This window comes from Ischnura elegans, chromosome 6 (genome assembly GCF_921293095.1).
Source record: "Ischnura elegans chromosome 6, ioIscEleg1.1, whole genome shotgun sequence".
Taxonomy (NCBI): domain Eukaryota; kingdom Metazoa; phylum Arthropoda; class Insecta; order Odonata; family Coenagrionidae; genus Ischnura; species Ischnura elegans.
The window spans coordinates 31386034-31406698 of NC_060251.1; the positions used below are offsets into that span (position 1 = coordinate 31386034).

Here is a 20665-nt window from a genome sequence, read left to right on the forward strand (position 1 = left end):
AGAATCTAACCATTTCAGTGTATTCATTACGCATGACCATGTCTTAACATTGTCTCCCTCAGAAATTACCTATGCTTTTAGAATCATCCCCTGTCCACTTCAAGTGTTTTGACTCGAGAGAGCTACTACTACTAGTTGCCTTCACACCCTCTTCAGCTCTTATTATTTCATCCCAAACTCCTCATGTTAATGAAAATCTGTGTTAACACGTTGCATACGGATGGCGAGAATTCTCGTCATTTTTTTCCTGAATGTTCTGGACGGATGACGAAGATTCTCGTCATTTAGGCACGTCAACTTAAACAATTTTAAAGTGTACAATACGTATTTGTTAGTACGTTTTCAGTTATTGTTCGTTATTCATAATGAATTGTTGCATCATAATGTTTGATTGGGTAAAGTTATATTCGAAACATTAGCTTTTTAACCATGTTGAAACCAAAGGCTGTACGCCCTAATAGGCACATATTTCTAAATCGGCGTTCCCAGGACTTTAAATATGTACCCCGGTACGCAACGTGTTAAGAAAAGTGCATGTGCTGAATTTCAAAGTGTGTTAAAAGTCTGAATAAGTTATCCATGCCAATTGATAACTTCTCCTATTACAGCTGTTCTCTTGGCTGGTTAACTTTCTCCTCATTTCCTGAAGTACTCACTAGGATAGTATGTATGTAATTGAATCAAGTTGTTGGTGCAAATACTTGCTGACCTCCACCTTTGGTGTGCTCATTTGAACTGAAAAGGACCCTGGCATGCATTTGACTTTCTTCACTTTATTTTTAATTTTATCCTCTTATATTTGGCCTACTGGCATTAATTGACTAACATCTATGAGCCAGCTGTTGTGTGTATTCATTGGTGGTGGCATTTGGGCATATTTTTTGCAGCACATGGCATCACTTCAGCATTGTTAGTGTTGGTATCTAAATAGTACAAATTGTAAAGTGATGACAGAAAATTGTATTCCAAAAATTGAGAATTGCTAAACAAATTTAAAGAAAGGGATGGGTAGGTTTTTGGGACTTTCTGATCTTATTTTGACTGAGACAACACTGCACACCGACGAGCAGACCTGGCAACAAGGCATGGATTATCCAGCTAACTGGGAGCACTTGTTTTGTTTCATCCCATATGTCTGCACAGTTCCTGCTGCTTTTATTTAATTAGTATATGCAATGCTTTATCCCAGTGTTTCCCAAACTTTTTCGGCCCCCTTGGATCCATAGACCTATACTCAACGCCCCCTTAATCGGTATCTTTAAAATAATAATCAGAATCATATACTGACTAACCAAATGAGGAACATCGTAATAATAAAATTTAAAAAACTGACTAATTAAATGACTAATAAATAATTAGGTTCTCTGTGATGTGAAGTTGTACCAACGATAGACCAAATGAAACTAAACCCCTTCAAACGTTTCCCTTGTGCAAGAAAGGCTTGGAAATATTTTTCAACTGTTCTTACTTTAGAATATAAGAAAACACATGGTTTAAATTACTTCCATGTGCGGGAGACAAAGTAAACTTTAGAAGCGAAGCTTGAAAACGAAGACAAAAGGAAGGTTACGGAACCTTCGCATTTGTCACATTGTCAGGACCTTCCGGTGCCCCCTTGGCACTTTTCGCCCCCATAGACTACAGCAACGTCCCCCAGGGGGCGGTAGCGCCCACTTTGGGAACCACTGCTTTATCCCTTCTGTTGGCTCAGGAGCATTCATGTGTTCAAAATTTTGGGCATGAAGGCGCCTTCCTTTTGTGGTCTAATTTTTTCCAAATTAGTTCCATGGGCCATAAAGATATTTGTAGGCCAGAAAAAGAAAAGACATTTTCATGGATATGCTTGTCTGTAGTTATGACAGTTTGTAATTTGTTTTCTCTTAAGATTTTAAAGGCCTCATTCACTGATTTTTCTATTATCAATCATAATGGGGTTTCAAAATCAAGAAACATATATTTTACCTTTTTTTCCATTCTGTTGCCTATTTCTCAAGCTAATAAATGAGAATAATAACACCAACTCATCAAAAGTGAATGACAACTTTCGTGGTGTTTATATTTAAAATTATGTGAGAAGGCTGAATAAGATACATATTTTTTCGCTCTAACTTATATTTCCCTTCCCTCTGATTAATTCTTTTAAAGAATTGCAATTTTCTGTCTCAAAGAATGACCCCATTGCTTTTCACTGATCCAATATCTTAGGCCAGCTGTTGTGTATTGCGAGTGTGTAGAAAATCTGATCATTCCTCAATTATGCCCTTTGTTTAGGTTATCCCACACCTGATTCCCTTTGGCTTAAAACACATACCAGACATCAATTCACTGATATATTAAAAATAAAAATGTTGTTATAGTCCACAATATTTATTTAAACTCTAACATTAAATGATGTCAACGTTTTGAGGTCATACCTCTCGATAATGACCTGTCCAAACTGGTAGAATTTTAGTAAACACTGTGTGGAATGTAACAAAATTTATTTTGAATCTATCATGTCACCATTCCACAAAGTGAACTTGGTAAAAATTGTTTTGATCAATTGACTGGCCCATCAACCGCCTTCTTACCAAGTGACCACAAATGAGCCATGCTCTTATGTGGAAGATGGATTGGGGGATTGTTTTCTATTACTTGATCCCAGTGCACGGGATACACTTGATTTCATGGGGTGATCGGAGCAGTTGATGGTCATGGGAAATATTTGTCAAATTCTAATTGGGTACTTCCTGTCACCATCTCCATTAGTTTTTGAGAATTCTTGACTAATGCACCTAATTGCAGGCATCTTTAGTCAGCTGGCTGTCTCTTACTCTCCACCATATCATCTTGTGCATGACCTTAAGTTTATCTCATTGCCTGTGCTCTCTCTCATGTCAGAACTTGAATTGGCAAGTGGTACTTCATGATCATGATTACTACCTCATATGATCAGTCCATCATATTTAGAAAGCAGACACCTTTATTATCACCCATTTAAACCTCTTTGGAATTCTCAATAAACAGTGTCTACAATTATAGGTGTTCTTGTTGATGTTAAATGTCATCGGAGGCATTGTTAGTCATGTCTTTGCGTACCACTGTGAACTACCATAAATGTTCCCTCACAGCTACTCCTTTCATGGGAGGGTGTTTCCCAGTTTTGTATCCTTGATTTCTTGTCGTCAATGGGAGACTATTCTCCTTGTCATCTTGAAGAGTTGTCAATTATATGCGTAGAAGCTCCAAGCACAGATTACATTGATATGATGTTTTATGGTTGATAAGTTTTCTGGTTTTACATGATCATTACTGGAAATTATAGTATTTTGTCTCCGCAGTTCTTCTTTTTGTTAAAATAAATAAGTAAAAAATAGTGTCTTGTGTGTATGGGTGTATTTATTTTGTATTGCCATATAGGTATGTGTTGTTACCTTTGGAACACCCAAAAATATTCCTGTTCTATTGAATGAAGGTGATGTGTAAAACATTAATGGTCTATACACTATGGTGGACCAAGAATGAATTCAGCTTTGCATTATATGCCTATAGGCACATGGGGACTTGAGTGAGTTGACCTTGGAGGCTGGCCCTCACAACCAAAGGCGTTTTTCTTGATGTCTGCAGGCATACTGAACACAACCTGTCTCACACTTTCCTACGTCCCGTGGTGCACATGATACCTATTCCAGAACTTGTAATGCATACTTTTTAGAAAGAAATATCATCATTAAAAATGATTTGTCAACAAAACTTCTTGTGACCATATATCAGTGTGAACTCCTTGGTAAGTGCTACACTATATATCTTTGTTATGTATGTGCTACCTTCTGAAATTGATCATCCAAGGACTTCACAGTGCTCCGTGGTTGTAATTCTTGGATTCACACTTAAGAATGGATCATTTTTTTCATATCCCACGGAGTGGCGCAACAGCAAATGCTTTTATTAATTGTGAGAATATCTAAGAAGGAATCATTTCATGCATATTAAAAATCATGATGTGATATCTTGTCCTCGCATGACTCCTAAGTTGTAACCAGGAGATTGTTTTTGTTGTGGGGGGTAGAGGTTACTCCTGAAATGGCCATAGGTGTCTAAATTTCATATACCCACTCTGGGTATGAAGCCAATTTGTTTTCCTGGTCAATGTTACACCATTATATATTTTTTTCAAGACGATGAAAAAAAATGATATTTTCAACTTGCAAAAAAATGTGGACATATGCTTGAAATGGAGCTCATGACCAAATGTATTGCAAGGCTTCACATGGATTTCAACCAGGGACCCTTTGGTCAGTTTCTTAAAACTCTCACCACTTGGCCACCCATGATTCAAGCTCTGCATTCTTTTAGCAGAAGGAGATGAAATAAGGGAAAATAGGTACTCATTCCACTTCTGCATGGCATATGCTGATGAATTTATTATAGAAATTTGAATTTCCCTATGATAATTATCCGCAGATGAATTAACATAGCAGTCTAATCTCATTAATTTTAAGTTAACTAAAGATGTATGTCTAAAATGGCTCACAGAATCATTCCTACACATATCACCGATTGACCATTGGTCAGCTTACTTGATAATCCATTTATAGATACTCCTTCCAAATAACTTTGGCTTTATATTCTCTGGAAATTTTTGGAATTGAAATGAGTTGTCAAAAAGTATCCATTAAAGAGGATCATCTAAGCTATATAATGGTCATTAAGTACCTACCATGAAAATCCACCATTCCTGAATTGAAGGGTGGATTTGAATCAGATTGAGCAATTCCATTTGTCAGATAGAAATCTCAGTTCATGACTCCCTGTGATAGAGTGCTGTGCTAGGTTGTGAGGAGTTGTCAAGTATTAAAATAACTTTTAATGTAGGTTAGCCCATAGTAGCGTGGAAAAACTAAATGCATTGCAACATTTGCAAATGAAATGCGAATAATTATATTTTTAAACTTTAATAAATTTATTTCACATTATCTATTTTTGATGACACTGGATCTACAATAAAATTGTCCATTTTACAAAATGCAAATTCGTAAGTGCCTGTAATTTTTTAAAAATTAGATGCACCGACCAATCTAATTGTAATCCTAATTATTTACTCACAATAAATATTGAAGTGTTATTGGTTAGCAACCTTGGTGCTGTTTCTCATGTGCTGTCTAGTGTCATAAGTAATAAGTAGTTGCTGTCAGGAAATTTGTCGGAAGAATGAAATTATATAATGGGGTTTGCTTGCAGTCAGTCGGGGTTTGGATTTTTAAGCTCTCCCCAAATCCCAAGTTAGTCGTGGTGATTGGAGGTTCTTTCTGATAATCATATACACAAAGTTAAGTCCATTCACCATAATTGAAACAATGAATTCCCTGGAAGTGGTGTAGGCGCACTGCTTAAAAGTTGGATAAAAAAATGCGACTCATGCCAGTTCTTTCTTAACTGCCATTCATCATCTTTGGAACTTTTTCCCACAGGCATGCAGGAAGACTGCTATCTGGCTAAAATTTTAGGGCCTGAAGTTACAAATTATTATTTTAGGAAACGCAAAAGAACGTATTGTAACAATATAATGCATCAAAATATTTGGAGAAGGAAAAATACAGATGCAGTCGACACACTGATAAAAATTTTAAAGATTACCATGGCCAGAGGAGGAGGGTAGAGGGCCTTTCTCATATTTTCTGGGTTATTGACTAGTGAAGACCCTCCCCAAATTTTTTGGTCTTTGGTTATGGCTCCTATCCCTTTTCCAATGGTGAATGTAGCTCATTTATCATCAAGGACTAGAAATAAATCTTATGAGGAAGGTGAGATGAACGCCATATAGAATTTACGTTGAGTAAGTTTGTTTTTTTTTTTACATTTATCAGTGTGTTTTGATACCTTTTCTAGGTCTCCAATATTGTCAGGGCTTTTGATTTTGTGGGCGAAAACTCAAATTCAGAAAGGTAAGAAAAGGATATGCATACTTTCTGAAGTTGCAAATGTCCCTCCTCCTTTAGGCAGCAAAGATTTTTTCGAGATCAAAGAATAATTTATGCATTCCTGCGAAATGTAATACATTGAGCGGTTTCAAAATACTTAGGTGCGGGAAACGGCTTTCCATTAAAAAAGCATTCCATTGGCAAGATGACCATTATCAGCGCTCGCTAGGAAAGGGTAGTGATCTAATCGATACAACGAAGGCGATGGGCGTGTTTGGTTGAGGCTCTAGCCCCGTCTTATTTTATTTCCAATTCGTGCGTGAATTGGCGAATTCGACGAAGAAGAGCTTTGTGGTGAAGTGATCATTCGTGTGTATTGACATCTGTGGGGGGATAATGGAAGTTTTCCTCCCTGATTACTAGCAAGAAAAGTTTCCCTTGTATATTTACCTGATAAAAAATTAATGAAAAGGAATAAGGTATTTCATTTTATTGAAAGAAGTACAAAAATTAAAAATAGGAATATTTGTTACCCGGAATGCCTAAATGTGATGCTTCCAAATCGTACCTAGATAGTCAGTTTCGAGAGCCCATGCATATGTTTGAATACTCAATCATATCGATATGTGGCGGTATACACTGAGATATCACCTTGGTATTCATTGAGGTAATCGAGTCCTCGTGTAGGTAATTTAGGATCCGTCTTTGGTCGAGAGGTATTTGTCTACTCGTCTGGGTCTTCGTATTTTCGTCTGTCAATTCAAGAATTCAGACGAATACATTGGTACTCGAGCACATTTGACGCAGTCTCAACTTCTTTTTTTTTCAAATTTTCACGTAAGTAGATATTGTTATTCCATATATATTGTCACCTCCTAAAATGTCTGAATCTACCAGCGTTTGAAATGAAGCTGGGTCCATTGTCTTGAGCATTGGGATACCTACGTTACATATCAGGCGATTTCTGAGTTCAAGGATGTCATGACATGCATGTCCTGTCCACTCCGAGGAACGTGATGTTCCCACTTCAGTTCGACCATTGTGGTATTAATGGTAAGTAGGTCACATATTTTCAGGATACAACTGGTCACAGCAATTGGGGCTTCTAGTCTGTAAAAGCTCTTATTGAAACTTCTCAAGCTTCTATTCCAGGTTTCTCCAATAATGCATTAATTTGTCACTATTTTATTGCGTTTCGGCCAGTGTGTGAAATGCGGTTTACGCGCTGGATTGTATAACTTTGCGCCTGAAATTTGTACAATCCAAGCATATTTGATACCACGGCAGTGGGTATGCCTTCAGCAAGAGGTCCGCGCTCCGTATTCTGGTCTGGCGATTGGCATTGAATTGACCAACTACGCGGTGAATAGGTCCTCTGTCAAATGGGTTAGTCGAATGCCTTGCGTCCTTCTCGCTGGACTAAATACAATGGAATCGCGATACCTCCTCCCCTACTGAAGCCAAGAAACCGCTCGTCCGGCCATTTAAAAAAGGACCGTTCCTTCATTTATGGGAAATATATGCAACAAAAAAAATTCTTCTTGGCCCGTATAATTTGGATTGAATTGTAATTAAAATTGTAAAGAAATGGGGTTATATACAGTTTAAGCAATGTCCTCACACTCGAATTTGCGCATTTTCCCATTAATAATATATTCATTCATGTAGGGATGCTTTGGTCTACCTTAAGCGCGGCGTACAGCGATCGTCATTCCATTGTATTGAGCTCAGTGGTCCTTCCTCGGAGTCACGTCAGCGCGTTGTGCCGTCTGTTAAAGTCGTCATACTCTTCATTTCTTCAGGATTTGGTAAAATGCAGGGGCTTGGACGTAGGGAGACGCCGGGGCCTGGACGTAGGGGGCGAAGGTGAGCGGCGCGCTGTAAGGCACCAACTCCTGGATGACGTAGTTGGCTGCCCCCTGCTGATAGTTGACCCTCTGCAGTCGGCCGTCCGGCAATAAGACATAGTATACTCCCGCGGGTATGTTTGCGGGCGCTGGTTCAGGCTCTTGTTCGTTTTCATCGTCGACGTCTCGTCCCTCCTGTGAAATTAGCAAATGTTGTTTGTGAGGAGCAGAAGATTCGCGAGCGAGGAGGTTAGTTTGTTTTCACCGTGGTTGGTGGACTATGAGGATTTATGCACTTGAGTATAGGTGTTCGACTGCTAGGGTGCAACTATTTTTTTCGGAATGCGTTGTTATTGCTGGCATAATTTACTATATTTAATTTAATATGTTTTCCCAATTAATTTGATAAGAATATTTGCCTCCTAGTTTTGAAATTTCGTTAAAAAGTGGAAAAATTGCCACTCACAGTCCTTGCGAAAGCTTACGCTTTCAAATGCGCACAGCCGAGGGGTTTAAATATTTGGGGATAAATTTATTATTATATTTTCTAATAAAAATTCAATTCCTTTCACACTTTCTTTGATTGGACATTGAAAATATGCTATCTTATCCGATGAGATTCTTCGTTTTACCTTAATGGACGTAAATTAAATTAATCAGCGTGTTGATTAATTTTAGCCAGTCTCGGGTACAGAGGTAGTTATGAGACGAAATGTGATATATTTTTCTGGAGGGGATAATGGGAGCATTAAGAGTTAATCTCTTCTTGTCCGAGGATCCTCGGTTCAACCCACGAATTTTCTTCCTTCCAAGCTTGCAGCAGTGGCGCCGACTCCATGGGGACTGAGGGGGCCCGAGCCCCCTCAAAAATGTGTCATGGGTGTGAGAAAAAAATGTGTCAGGCTTGTCGATTTTCCCCGGAGTGTTCAGATATCGAGATTCGAGTTATCAGGGTTTTAATGTTGATCATATGACTCTTCTAAAATGTTAAATACACCAAAGGATGAAGTTCGCCATGAAAAAATATTTGACTTAGCCGGGATTCGAACCCGGATCTCCCGATTGCCGGTCAGGCGTGCTACCAGTTACACCACCAAGCCATCTTCTCAGAGCGAACTTCGGGATGGGTTTTACCGAACAAGATGTTGACGTCACAAGTCCACACTGTGGCACATGTGGCGAGGGTCGTGCTTACTAAGCCACTGTCGGGGAGAAAAACCCTTATTTTCCGCTGGTCTGCGGCGACGAATTTCAAAGCACTGAAGGAACAAGTGACTTTGTACGCAGTCACGCGCACGGGTGCAAAGTTAAATACACCAAAGGATGAAGTTCGCCATGAAAAAATATTTGACTTAGCCGGGATTCGAACCCGGATCTACTTCATCCTTTGGTGTATTTAACTTTGCACCCGTGCGCGTGACTGCGTACAAAGTCACTTGTTCCTTCAGTGCTTTGAAATTCGTCGCCGCAGACCAGCGGAAAATAAGGGTTTTTCTCCCCGACAGTGGCTTAGTAAGCACGACCCTCGCCACATGTGCCACAGTGTGGACTTGTGACGTTAACATCTTGTTCGGTAAAACCCATCCCGAAGTTCGCTCTGAGAAGATGGCTTGGTGGTGTAACTGGTAGCACGCCTGACCGGCAATCGGGAGATCCGGGTTCGAATCCCGGCTAAGTCAAATATTTTTTCATGGCGAACTTCATCCTTTGGTGTATTTAACTTTGCACCCGTGCGCGTGACTGCGTACAAAGTCACTTGTTCCTTCAGTGCTCTTCTAAAATGCTTAAAAAAAACTTAAAACTCACTACTTATAAAGTTTCCCGGGACAAGATCCCCGGATTGGGCACCCCAATATTTTTTGTAAGTCGGCATCCCTGGCTTACAGGCGGGGTTGGGGGTCATGACTCGCTAATTTCATCAAAAACTGTAAAAACGCCCCTCTCTCCCATGCTCCCCGAATTCCATGCTCCCCGAAACCAGATTATGACCTCCCCCCATGAAAATTTGACACTGAATCCCCCCCCTGCTTGCAAGTATAGTCCTTCCTGTCTCGTATGAGGGGGTCACGAACCCCTGAATCACGGGACATTGCCCCATCCTGGCAAGAAGATGGCCAGAATTTGTTTAGGGTGCATTTGACATGAGTTCACTTAAGAATTCTTGTCGAAATATTCAACCCGCGAAGGTAGGTTTGCTTGGAATGTATTGTGAATCAACTCGGTGTGTACCTGCCTTTCATGCAGTCTCCCCACTTTGACCCACAATGAGGCCTATTCCCTTTCATTCTATTCACAAATCGCATAATTATAATTCTAACCCTTACCCGTTTTAATAGTCATCTTCCTATCAACGAGGTTTCCCGCGTTTCTTCGACGCCTATATATTACAGTTCTTGCTCCATTCAACAGGCTTTCGCGTCCGCGTCACTTGACCGCCTAGTTCTCGCTCCATTCAAATTAAATTCCTAAAAATGCGGGGGGGGGGGGGGGGGGGGGGCAGAGATACCGACTTTTAAAAAATATTGGGGAAATTTTATAAGTTGTGAGTTTTTAGTTTTTTAAGCATTTTAGAAAAGTCATATGATCAACCTGATAACTCGAATCTCGATATCTGGACACTCCGGGGAAAATCAACAAGCCTGACACATTTTTTCCTCACATCCTAAACCAATTTTTGAAGGGGCTCGGGCCCCCTCAGGCCCCATGGAGTCGGCGCCACTGCAGGGGGTATTCGGGCCCCTTCACACACTAGCCATGATCTTGTACGCATACTTTTTTGGAAATTAGAGTTAGTATGCTAATTAAAACAAGAGACCATATCTCCATTGGCGGAATTTAAGAGTTTTATGTTGAGGGGGCAGCAATCCTGCCTTGAGTATAAGGGATATGGTATACACCTCCCCTCCCAGTGAAAAGGAAGGTGTCCTCGGGGCCCTCCCCCGAAAAATTTATGTAAATTAGCGTCTGAAAACAGCATTTTTAGTACTATCTAGAGCTAAAATGTTTTGGAATTTCTGCAGGTTTCGTAATTTATTTCGGAAAAATTACCATTGAAGCTGGGGGGGAAGTCAGGTTCTCCCTCATTTTCCCCTGCCGTCCCCCCAAACTCCGCCCATGCACATCTCGAAATCCGGTATCTCGGTTATTCTAAGAAACATTCAATTGGGAAAGGAATATGTAAGTTCAGCCAAAATTCAGAATATGGCCGTTTCCGAAAGGGACAAATATGTTATCTCTATTGCGTATACAAAATCTTCAGTTCGTCATCAATAGCAGTTCCTTTTCCCGGTTAATGGCTGCCGAAATCAACGGAAAACAGGCTTTTTAAATTTTCATTTACGGTGTGAAGGAGAGTTTACTTTGAGGAATTCCTCCATATTCGAACAAGGATATAACTCTGTGTAATATTTCAAACCCTGCCGCGTGAACGGCGGTGAAATATACAATAATACGGTATAATTGCCGTGAGAGTGAAAGAACCTGGATAGCGTAGTGGTCCACGCAGTGGCCCGGAAAGCCAAAGGTCCGTGGTTCGATTCCCGGTCCAGGGGAATTTTTCTCATGGCAATTCTTGTATATATAACTGTGTTTTCCACTGATTTATTGTAGTAAAACACTGCTGGTTTCAGTAGTAACACTATGATCAGATGAACCCGCAAGGCATTTAATTGCAAGTTTACTTGATTATGGTTTAAGAACCGTAACCGGTTGTATTTTACTACATTTATCATACACGCTGTTTATAATAAACCAGTGGGTAGGGGCGTAGCCAGGACGATTTGTTGTGGCGGAGGCACAACCCGGGGAATCAAGGGGGTGTAACTTTCATCCGGGAAAAATGTGAACACCTGTGAAAGTGTCATCTCTAGAAATCACATTTTATGCTATTTTGGATCCTAAAATTACACAAATGTTGTTGCCAGAAAGCTGCTTTGCTAAAACATATTGATGGAGTGGAAAATTTTGTTTTATAGGTTAATACTTTTTTGCTTAAATTATTATTTTTTAATTTTGGGGAGGGGGCACGTTCACTATATAGTGTCAATGGTACCACGAAATTGTGTTCTTATGAATGAATATTTATTTCCCACATAAACTGCCATTTGGATGCCCATACCCAGCATTAAACTTGAAGGCAATTTGCAGCTCACTTTGACTAATCATCTTTAGCCACTACTACCACTTACCGCTCCATCGTTGTCGCCTTCGGCCGCGTCCTCTGGCGGCGCCACCGTCGTTGTAGTGGGCTCTTCTGTGGTGGATGTTGCTGGCGCCACGGTCGTGGTAGGCTCCTCACCCGGCAAATAAAAAGGCTTGTCTGGGCGCCATCCGGAAGGAGGGTACGGGGGCTCTTCCTGCACCCGGGCGAAGCGGCGCGGCGGCTCCGGTGCGGCGGCCGCGATGGCCAATAGGGCTCCAAGGAGCGCGACGACTGCTGTGGGCTTCATCGACTACGCATGCGCGAAAAGTGAGAGGATAGAAATTGGGAAACAATCACACGAATAACCTTTCTGTTTCCAAATTAAAGCGATTCTTGTTTGAAAGCTCAAGTCTTGATAAAAAATCATTCCAATTCGAAATATCGAGAACAGGTCAGTGTTAGTTAATCAAAACCCTATTGGAAGAATCCTTTGGGGATCGAGTTGGTTTGGTAGCTAGAGTGTTAGCTTGCCACCCAGTGGGACCGGGTTGAAATCCTGACGGTGGCGGAATCTTTTTCACTTCGGTATTACTTTTTCCCCGAGCTTTGTCTAAAAACTGTTCACTATCTGAGAGATAAACTGTCGACTGCTTTCGGTGCGGGGTTGATTAAAACAGGCATCCTGGAGTTGCTCAATCGGAAACCGCCGCACGATTTAAGAATTTTCAATTGTTTTATTGTTACAGTTTAAAATGCCCAAAAAATCAACTTATAAAATATGAGAGAAGAAAACAGGAAAAATGAAAAGTATAAAGAAAATTCCTTATTGCTAAAAAATAATATAAATTACAGAAATTGATTTAAAAAACGGACTAATTGCAAATATTTTCGTTTTCTATGTTTTCTTTTCATCAAATATTATCATTCAGCCTTTAATTTTCTGCTAACAGAAAAGGATACTACGTCCACGACACAAACTCATGCGCAAAATAATATAGCATTGTCAACTGGCTGGTTGTGGTAAACATGGTTTACCGGACTGCGGCGCGTTAAATAATGTGAGATCAAAGCAGCCGAATGAACTCTGAAGAAGCAACCAGAGAAGCAACGCGATACGGGAATAGCCTGAACTACGCGATATGACCCGAAAAAGTTCATTTTTATCAACCATGTACCGCGAAAGCCTCAATAAAGAATTTAACACGGTATTTAGTGTTTGTGCTCCTCACCTTCATTTCTTCCTGTGCTTGCCTGTATCTGCTGTGAGTGTTGATGTCTCTTCTCTTGCGCTGCCGCTGGCTCTGATCCCCTCTGGTGCACCAGCGTCCGTTATATACTCACAAGACAGTGTCGCGAAAGGCGCCGAGGACGTCGCCGTGTTGCAAGCGCCATGGGATGGGTCAAGCGTCGTCATCGGGGAACACCGCACGGCCGTCCGTTGAGAAAGAAAGTCCTCCCGTTCAATGCAAATCCTTATTCATTGTGGAGGCATGTCCTCGAACGCGTCTTCGGCCCTGTGGCCGTCTCGCCGACCCGTTATTGCCGTGCGCAGTCCATGGATTCTCCGGTAAACTACCCTGATCTTCATTTTTTCTCCTCCGGGCAAAGTAGGTAGGCAACCGTACGCTCGAATGTACTCGACCATATCCTTCTTTTTAGAAGTATGCTCGGTGCCTGGGTGGATTAGGTATAATTGTGCTCGCGTTTACGATGAAATAATAATGAAAAATGTGTAAGATTCTACATTAAAGTCATAGTGAGAGATCGGTTAATATTTTGTTTAAAGTAGTTTCGCGTTTGCTATGAAATAGGGAAAGTGTTTAAGATTGTATCTTCAAGTCATACTGAGAGCTCGGTTAAGATCTTGCTTCAAGTAGTTTAGTTATAAGTTACTGAAGTACACTTAAGAACTCGTGGAAAAATCATATCAAAAGTAAATTTATTATTAAACCAATTAATTATAATATTGTACGGAACCATAGCGAATTTTTATCTATCCGTTGCAACTTTAACAATTCATTTCGGAATATAGTACAGTTATTATTCTATGGTACCATTCTCTTGTCCGTCGCCGTGTTCTTCAGTTGCGTAATTTCTCTCAACCTGAAAACATCTCTTCAAAGCGCCGAAGACTCAAAGTTTAAAATGTCCTAAATTCTGCCTTCAGAGGTAATTTCCGTTCCTACAATAAATTTCTTTGTTTTCAATTTCAATCAAATACTTTTCCTTTTTCCTTTCGCATTCCAGGCCGTAAAACCCACAGCAGTGATCATCTGTACTAACTTAAATTTCGTCTTGAACTCTCCTGTATTTTTTAGACTACCGAAAATGTAATAAATTGTTTTTTCTACCCAATATTCACTTGTGCCAGGTTCAAGTAGTTGTTTATTTAATAGCTTTTTATTTATTCATCGAAAAAGAACACTATAAGAAATTACTCCAAAGAGAGAGAACAACAATGGACCACACGGCCATGTGCAACGCCGAGGAGTGTCGGAGAAGCGGCGGCACGCTTGGAAAGATTTCGTGACATCATCAACTTATATGCAGAAGGGTTAAACCTGGCTATTTTTTCTCGAATAGATATAGAAGTAAGTAAATAATCTGAAAACGAAAGGATATTGGTCTTTTCATTTTCAAACTGTATTACAATCCACCATATGATTGGCGAACGCGTTCATCTCCAGTGGCAACAAAGTCATTGAAATGCTTGAAGACTTCAGTATTCGGTTTAGGTATATTGGGATAGCGTTCTTATTGATGTTGTTTCATTTTGGGTGTGACTGAATGCGTTCCGTGAATCAATTCCTCCTCCTTCCTTCCTTCTATGAAAGTTAAATATTTCTGTAATGAGGGTCATCTACAACAGCAGGATATTCGCAATGGCCTCTGTCAACAAATTATTTTTACCGTCGATTGTGCTGTATTGAAAAATCGAAAGACCCTTACTTTTCCGTTTTTCTATCTATCGCCAGCTTCCACATCTCGAGAAATTCATAGCGAATAATTGACGATCTTAACTCTTTCTTTGATAATAGATGATTTTCGCACTCTTGTCGAGCGTATCAATTACTCCTAGTGTTCGCGCATCGGCCTAGATTTTTCTCTGCTGTTAGCGCTTTTGAAATGATTCATTCCCTCAATGAACGGTCATCTATGAACCGAAACTCTAATGATGTTACCGACTCATGAAAAGTGGGCGGCAAGTAACATGTTGTTTTTTTATTATGAGTACAAGGTAAGAAGCTTTTTTTCTCGTAACTCGCATTTCCACTCCCTGTGCCGGATGGTTCAACGAATTGCAATTCTAGGTCTGACTGAACGACCTTGTTCAACCGTCAGAAATGTCATTAATCGATGTAACGAGGGTCACCCAAAACCCAAGGATTCATATTTTACTTTCGGCTCGGGCATTTTGGGGAAATTATGTTATTTTCAGTGGTAATCTGCAAGTTAAGGAAATATATGCTCTCGGACTTAACTGATGAATCATATCAATAGAAACCTCTCGGCATTCGTGGGAAGTAAATTAGTTTTAAACTCAAAACGCCACCGTGATGAGTCCGCCACCGCCATCAGGGTACAAACTGATATTTTGCAATGCTGATATTAACGGGTATTTAAAAACATTGCTGATTCTAAAAAATACCATTTTGTTCTCTAATGACGTTGGCGAACTCAGCCACGGAAAATTTGGTATTCAAAAACTTTTAATCCGGAATAAATCCCGAGAGAACCTCCTTAACAAAATTAACCCTCGCCTCTTCCCATTCACATGCCTAATATCCTCTTTCATATCTGCATAATGCCCACTGTCTCAATGAATTTAGTTCTCTTCCTTTCGTTCTCCTCGCTCATCCAACATCTTTCCTTGCATCACGGTTTCAGCGTCGCCTCTTCCATTACAACTCGTTCCATTCACATCGCCTATCTCCTCTGTATCTCGTGCAGTTATCCCTTTTCCTCACAACCCATACCTAGCATTCCCTCTTTACTGCAATTGTAAATTCATCTAAACTTATCCATTTCTTTCCATACACCTTGAGTGCATGGCGGGTAAAGAGAAGCAGATTCTAGATGAGGTACAGTGGGGGGCAGAGCCGGCCTTAGGGCGGGGCGACCGGGGCGACTGCCCCGGGCCCCGCGCTTTGGGGGGCCCCGCGTTTGTGAAAAAAAATTAAAATATACGATAGTTTGAAAACGCAATTTCAACTATTACTGTATTGTTAAGTCCGTGCAAGACAAAAAATAATATTATGAAAAAGGAATAATAATGCAGTAATTTAAAGTAAAAAGCGCGCTTTTTATGTTTATTTTACGTTATAATTTTATGAATAAATATAATTATAAATTTAATTTGTATTATACTATTTTGAACTCAAAGGCGTGATGGTATCATAATGGCGTAATTACGAAGTCTGAATTTGGGAGGGGAACACATACTTAGCCAGAGAGTGGTAGGAATTCAAAATGCTCGAGTTTGTAGATGGGGTATAGAGTTAAATATTTTAAGTGAAGGGCCCCGCACTGAAGGTTCGCCCCTAGCCCCGCACCTGCTAGCGTTGTCACTGGTGGGGGTACATTAGAGGAAAACGGATGCAGCGTCAGAAATCGGTAAGAGAATGTGATAGCTAAGGAGGTGTTCATGAACAGGAATGAACTTATGAGACGATCGTTATTTAGAGTTTAAAGAGCAGGTTAGTGGAGAGTCTGATCTGGAGTGTAGCGCTTTACGGTTCGGAAACGTGGACACTTGGGAAGGAGGACGAGAGAAGACTCGAGGCGTTCGAGATGTGGGTGTGGAGAAGAATGGAGATGGTGAAATGAACGGAGTGGAGGAGGAAGAAATGACGTTCTAGATATGGTGGGTGAGGAGAGGCAGTTAATAGATCAGCAGGAGATGGAAGATATGGATGGAGCGAGTTCTTAGCGGGGAAGGGATGTTGAAAACAGTGTTATAGGGTGAAGCGTTGGGTAAAAGAGGGAGAGGATGGAAGAGAATAGAATTTTTAGATTAAATGGAAGGGAGTAGCCCTTATCGAGAATGGAAGAGTGTAGCCCATAATGGGAGAGGTGACTACCAGAGTACTCCTCAAATAATCCATGCAAATCTACTTCAATCGGTAAAATACTTTGGCAACCTTGAGTTCCCCCCTTATTTCCTCATCTTCACTCTTATGCGACCACGTTTCCACCCTGTACAGCACTGCGCACTGTATCCGATTGTTTACTAGAATTTTCTTTGCACATCTACCCGTATCCCTCTCAGCACTCTTTTCCATTCCTCTTCATTCATGTACCCTTACTCCCTAAAGGCCTGTTTACACGGTACATTAACACGTACGGGTTAATGTCTAAATGTATGAACGCGAGAATAAACGCCAAAATGCACCGTGTAACCACCCAACTTGTGCGAATGCATGCACAGAAAATAGAAACTGTTCTAATTTGGTTCATGAATTCGTACATGTTCCGTTCCGGTCCACAAAAACATACATACAAACAAACATTAACACTCGTACGTGTTAATGTCGTGTAAACAGGCCTTAATAAGTGATTTTTAATATCCCATTTTCCTTACAGTTGAGACCATTCTCCACTTCAGTGCTGTCCATATTGGCTATTTGTTCACCTTCTCGAGTTTCTGCTATAACATTTTGCGCGAGGCCTTTGCTCTCGAAGCTCAGGAGAGACTTGAGTTTTATAGATGATCCTCATGCGTATTTCTCGTACCTTTTTTACCCAGCACCTATTCAGCTTAGTAGCTACGTCTTCATAGGGTTGAGCAAATGGGAATGTCTTCAAAATCGATTCTCCTGTCGTCGTTTCAGCATAAATTCTTTCCAATCATTCCGTTTACTCGGAATACACATTTGAAAGCTTGATGAACAGCAAACAGACTTGTTTTACCCTCTGTCATACGACAGCTGACCCTAATTCTTCATCGCCTGCCCAAATTGCCCGCTTTGGGTCATATTCAGACCTGTCCCTCCATTCAAAACAGTTTTAATAATAATAACTCATTTTTTATGCCCAACTCACGATACAAAACTTTTCTTTCGAAAATCCATGAGAGGCCCAAACGAGTATAAGTCTAAAAGGTGGCTACTTTCTTTAACAGTCCTCATAAACCTAATATTATCCCTGAATTTTCCACCAAAATCGGAGCTGATCCTCATACTGGTTTTCTTTAAATCCAGCCTATAGCAAGAACTTTAAAGTTATCACTACCACCTACCACGTACCACCGCGAGCGAATTCGATTTAATGGCCAATTCTCTGCACAATCCTGGGCTTTCTCATTTCAGGAAACGTGAGAAGAACTTTCTTCTCTTCTGATTCTTGTCGAAACCCCTATTTACCTATGCAATGGAAGAGTTTGGACAACATTCTACTCCCAAAATTTCTTCAATATTTATAAAGCTGTTACAGTGTCCAATTCCAATGTTTTCCATACTCTTTATCCTCCCATTATTTTCAATCATTTTTGCCATATCTTGCTATCGTGAAGTTCATCCCTATATCTATTCAACACCTGTGAACCTCTTCCCGTTTTGTTAACAACCAAACATTCTCACCGATAATTTTGGCATTGCTTGTCTTTCATCACCTCCGGATAACAACTTCAATTTAGCGTTCAACCCTCATTTTGTAATTTTTATATTTTCGCATTAATCCTTCCATTGATTTTGTTTCGGTCTCTTCTTGTCAGACCGTATTCCATTTTTTCTTTTCTAACACTATCGTCTGCCTCCACTGTTTCAACTTTATTTAATTCCCTCCACCTATGTATGTAGGTATTCACTTGAATTTTCCGCTGCTTTAATTTTTTTCCGTTTCAGCCCTTTCCTACTCTTTCACCACTGCCTCTGCGTCCTTTCCTTTTTGTACTTTATCAGTCGCTCTTATCTGATATTCCCCATCCCGAAAGCCCTTTGAGATATTCATATATTTAAGATATATTGATCCTTAACCCCTTCCACTTCAGTATATTTTTCTGAATATCGTGCTCCTATCTTCTATTTATTTTTCTGTGGTTCTTTTGTAAATGGAATAGTAGGCAATGAAATGATGTTTTGTAGCTTTTATTAAAATTGAACAAGAAGAAACTTTGTGCTTTCACATGTATTCAATGGGACTTTCTTTTTTTCAATCAACGTAGAACATAAGTGAAATAAAAAGCGATTATTATTTCATTGTGTTGAGTATCTAATTAAATGCATCGAGAACACAGCTATTACTACTAGTTTTCAAATCATTTTATTTTTTCCAATCCATCATATTTCATGAAACATGAGTTCATTTACATTATGGATTTTTTTAAATTGCTAAACTTTCAAAACGTTTATATTCCCCCCATAAATAGTGCTAAAATTATGAAAATCTGATGACGAACTACATTCGTCATTGCGCGATTTGGCATTGGAAATTGGAAATTGTAAATTGCATTGCAAATGATGGGCTAGACTCGCCATTACAGCGTAAGGGGTGAATCGCGACGGCGCGCAGTGGGGCCAAATGCTTAAAAGGTTGTCATAGGTAATAAGTAAGTATCATATAATCTGTTTGAAATCTGGAATACAACACTTTTCGAGGTTGTTAATTTCGAATATAATATAGAAATATGTATAAAGGGAAATCATTTTTTGCCAAAAAATGGATATTTTGCAAAAAAAATCACAGTAATTGTTAATTATTTTATATTTTTTGGCGTGAAATCAGGGTAAAAAAGTCTTTTTTACTTTAGACCCGGCCTCACAAGTGTATCCCCCCCGAGACAACTCCAGGCTCTCGGTCCAATTGTATCACTGTTATGTGTTAATTACCCGCAATTTATGTCTAAACGGAATGATCGCATCAAATAATTCATTTACTCGTTTTCGTCTTCTTAGTTCTCTTCTTCTCCCTTCTGGAGGCTGCTGATAAGTCCCCGAAATTAACTCGCGTGGTAGAGAACTGCTCCCATCTTTTACGAAACTCGTTTTTAGCGCGAGGTTCTGCTTGATGACTTTCCATAGCTCGTGGGTATTTTGTTCCATTTTTACAATTAATACATATCACACTCTTCCTAATGTTTACTCCAACGTTTTTTGATACCACCTAATCAAAAGGGTTACGTTTCTTTGTGCTGCTACAGTTTGACATGTCTAGAATAGGTGGCTCCAGTAGGAGAAAGATTTACTCTCACGAGTCTAGCTCAACGAGTCATTGGAACGCGAAAGACTCATCCGCAATGAGGTTGTAGCTCAAGGGTAAGAAGATCTTCCGTTAACCTAAATGACTGCCAGTTTCAATGACAAGTAAGCTGGAAACCAGCCATTTTAGGATTGAAGTACTTACCTCAGTGACGCGAGCGCTAATTATCAAAAATAAATCTCTTTCTATATAAGCAGTTAGTCAATCCAAAATGGCTATTGAAAAAAAATATATTTGATTTATTATTACTTACACTGCGTACTACACTACACTAATACCTTTTATTTGGACACTTCACGATTCCACGAGAATAATTTTAAGGTCTTTAAACCTGACGTGGGACGTCTAAAACGCTGTTCGCCTCTGAACATCCTCCAATTAAGAATTATCCAACTCAATCAGTTTCAAAATTCTTCCCCGCACACGTAGGCTATCAGCGCGAAGGTTAGCTTTATAGATTCGTTGCTGCTCACTGCATACAAAGCCGCTTGTAGGTTAATGCCACACATCGGGGTGAGGGAGCCTTTTCCTGTACCACTTACGATGTCAGATGATGTCCTGCCATTTTGCATCGAGAATAT

The 20665-nt window shown here is 40.0% G+C and overlaps 1 protein-coding gene and 2 non-coding genes across 3 annotated transcripts; 1 reads left to right on the plus strand and 2 right to left on the minus strand.

Annotated features, from left to right (window-relative positions):
- Nucleotides 1-1923: 1923 nt before the first annotated feature.
- Nucleotides 1924-13218, minus strand: LOC124160277. Its single transcript, XM_046536102.1, has 3 exons — nucleotides 13118-13218; nucleotides 11935-12198; nucleotides 1924-7942 (listed from the first exon to the last, which is right to left on the minus strand). The coding sequence occupies exons 1-3, from the start codon at nucleotides 13121-13123 to the stop codon at nucleotides 7691-7693; spliced, it is 522 nt and encodes a 173-aa protein (XP_046392058.1). The 5' UTR covers nucleotides 13124-13218; the 3' UTR covers nucleotides 1924-7690.
- Nucleotides 8776-8847, minus strand: Trnaa-ggc. The gene has a single exon. It is a non-coding gene; the product is annotated as a tRNA-Ala (tRNA).
- Trnaa-ggc lies at nucleotides 9355-9426 on the plus strand. The gene has a single exon. It is a non-coding gene; the product is annotated as a tRNA-Ala (tRNA).
- Nucleotides 13219-20665: the final 7447 nt, after the last annotated feature.

What these genes read in the sequence shown, in the direction of transcription:
- LOC124160277 (XM_046536102.1), bottom strand. An exon ending in AAGGCGACAACGATGGAGCG is followed by an intron (nt 7,943 to 11,934) that starts GTAAGTGGTAGT and finishes CTAATTTCACAG; the next exon opens with GAGGGACGAGACGTCGACGA.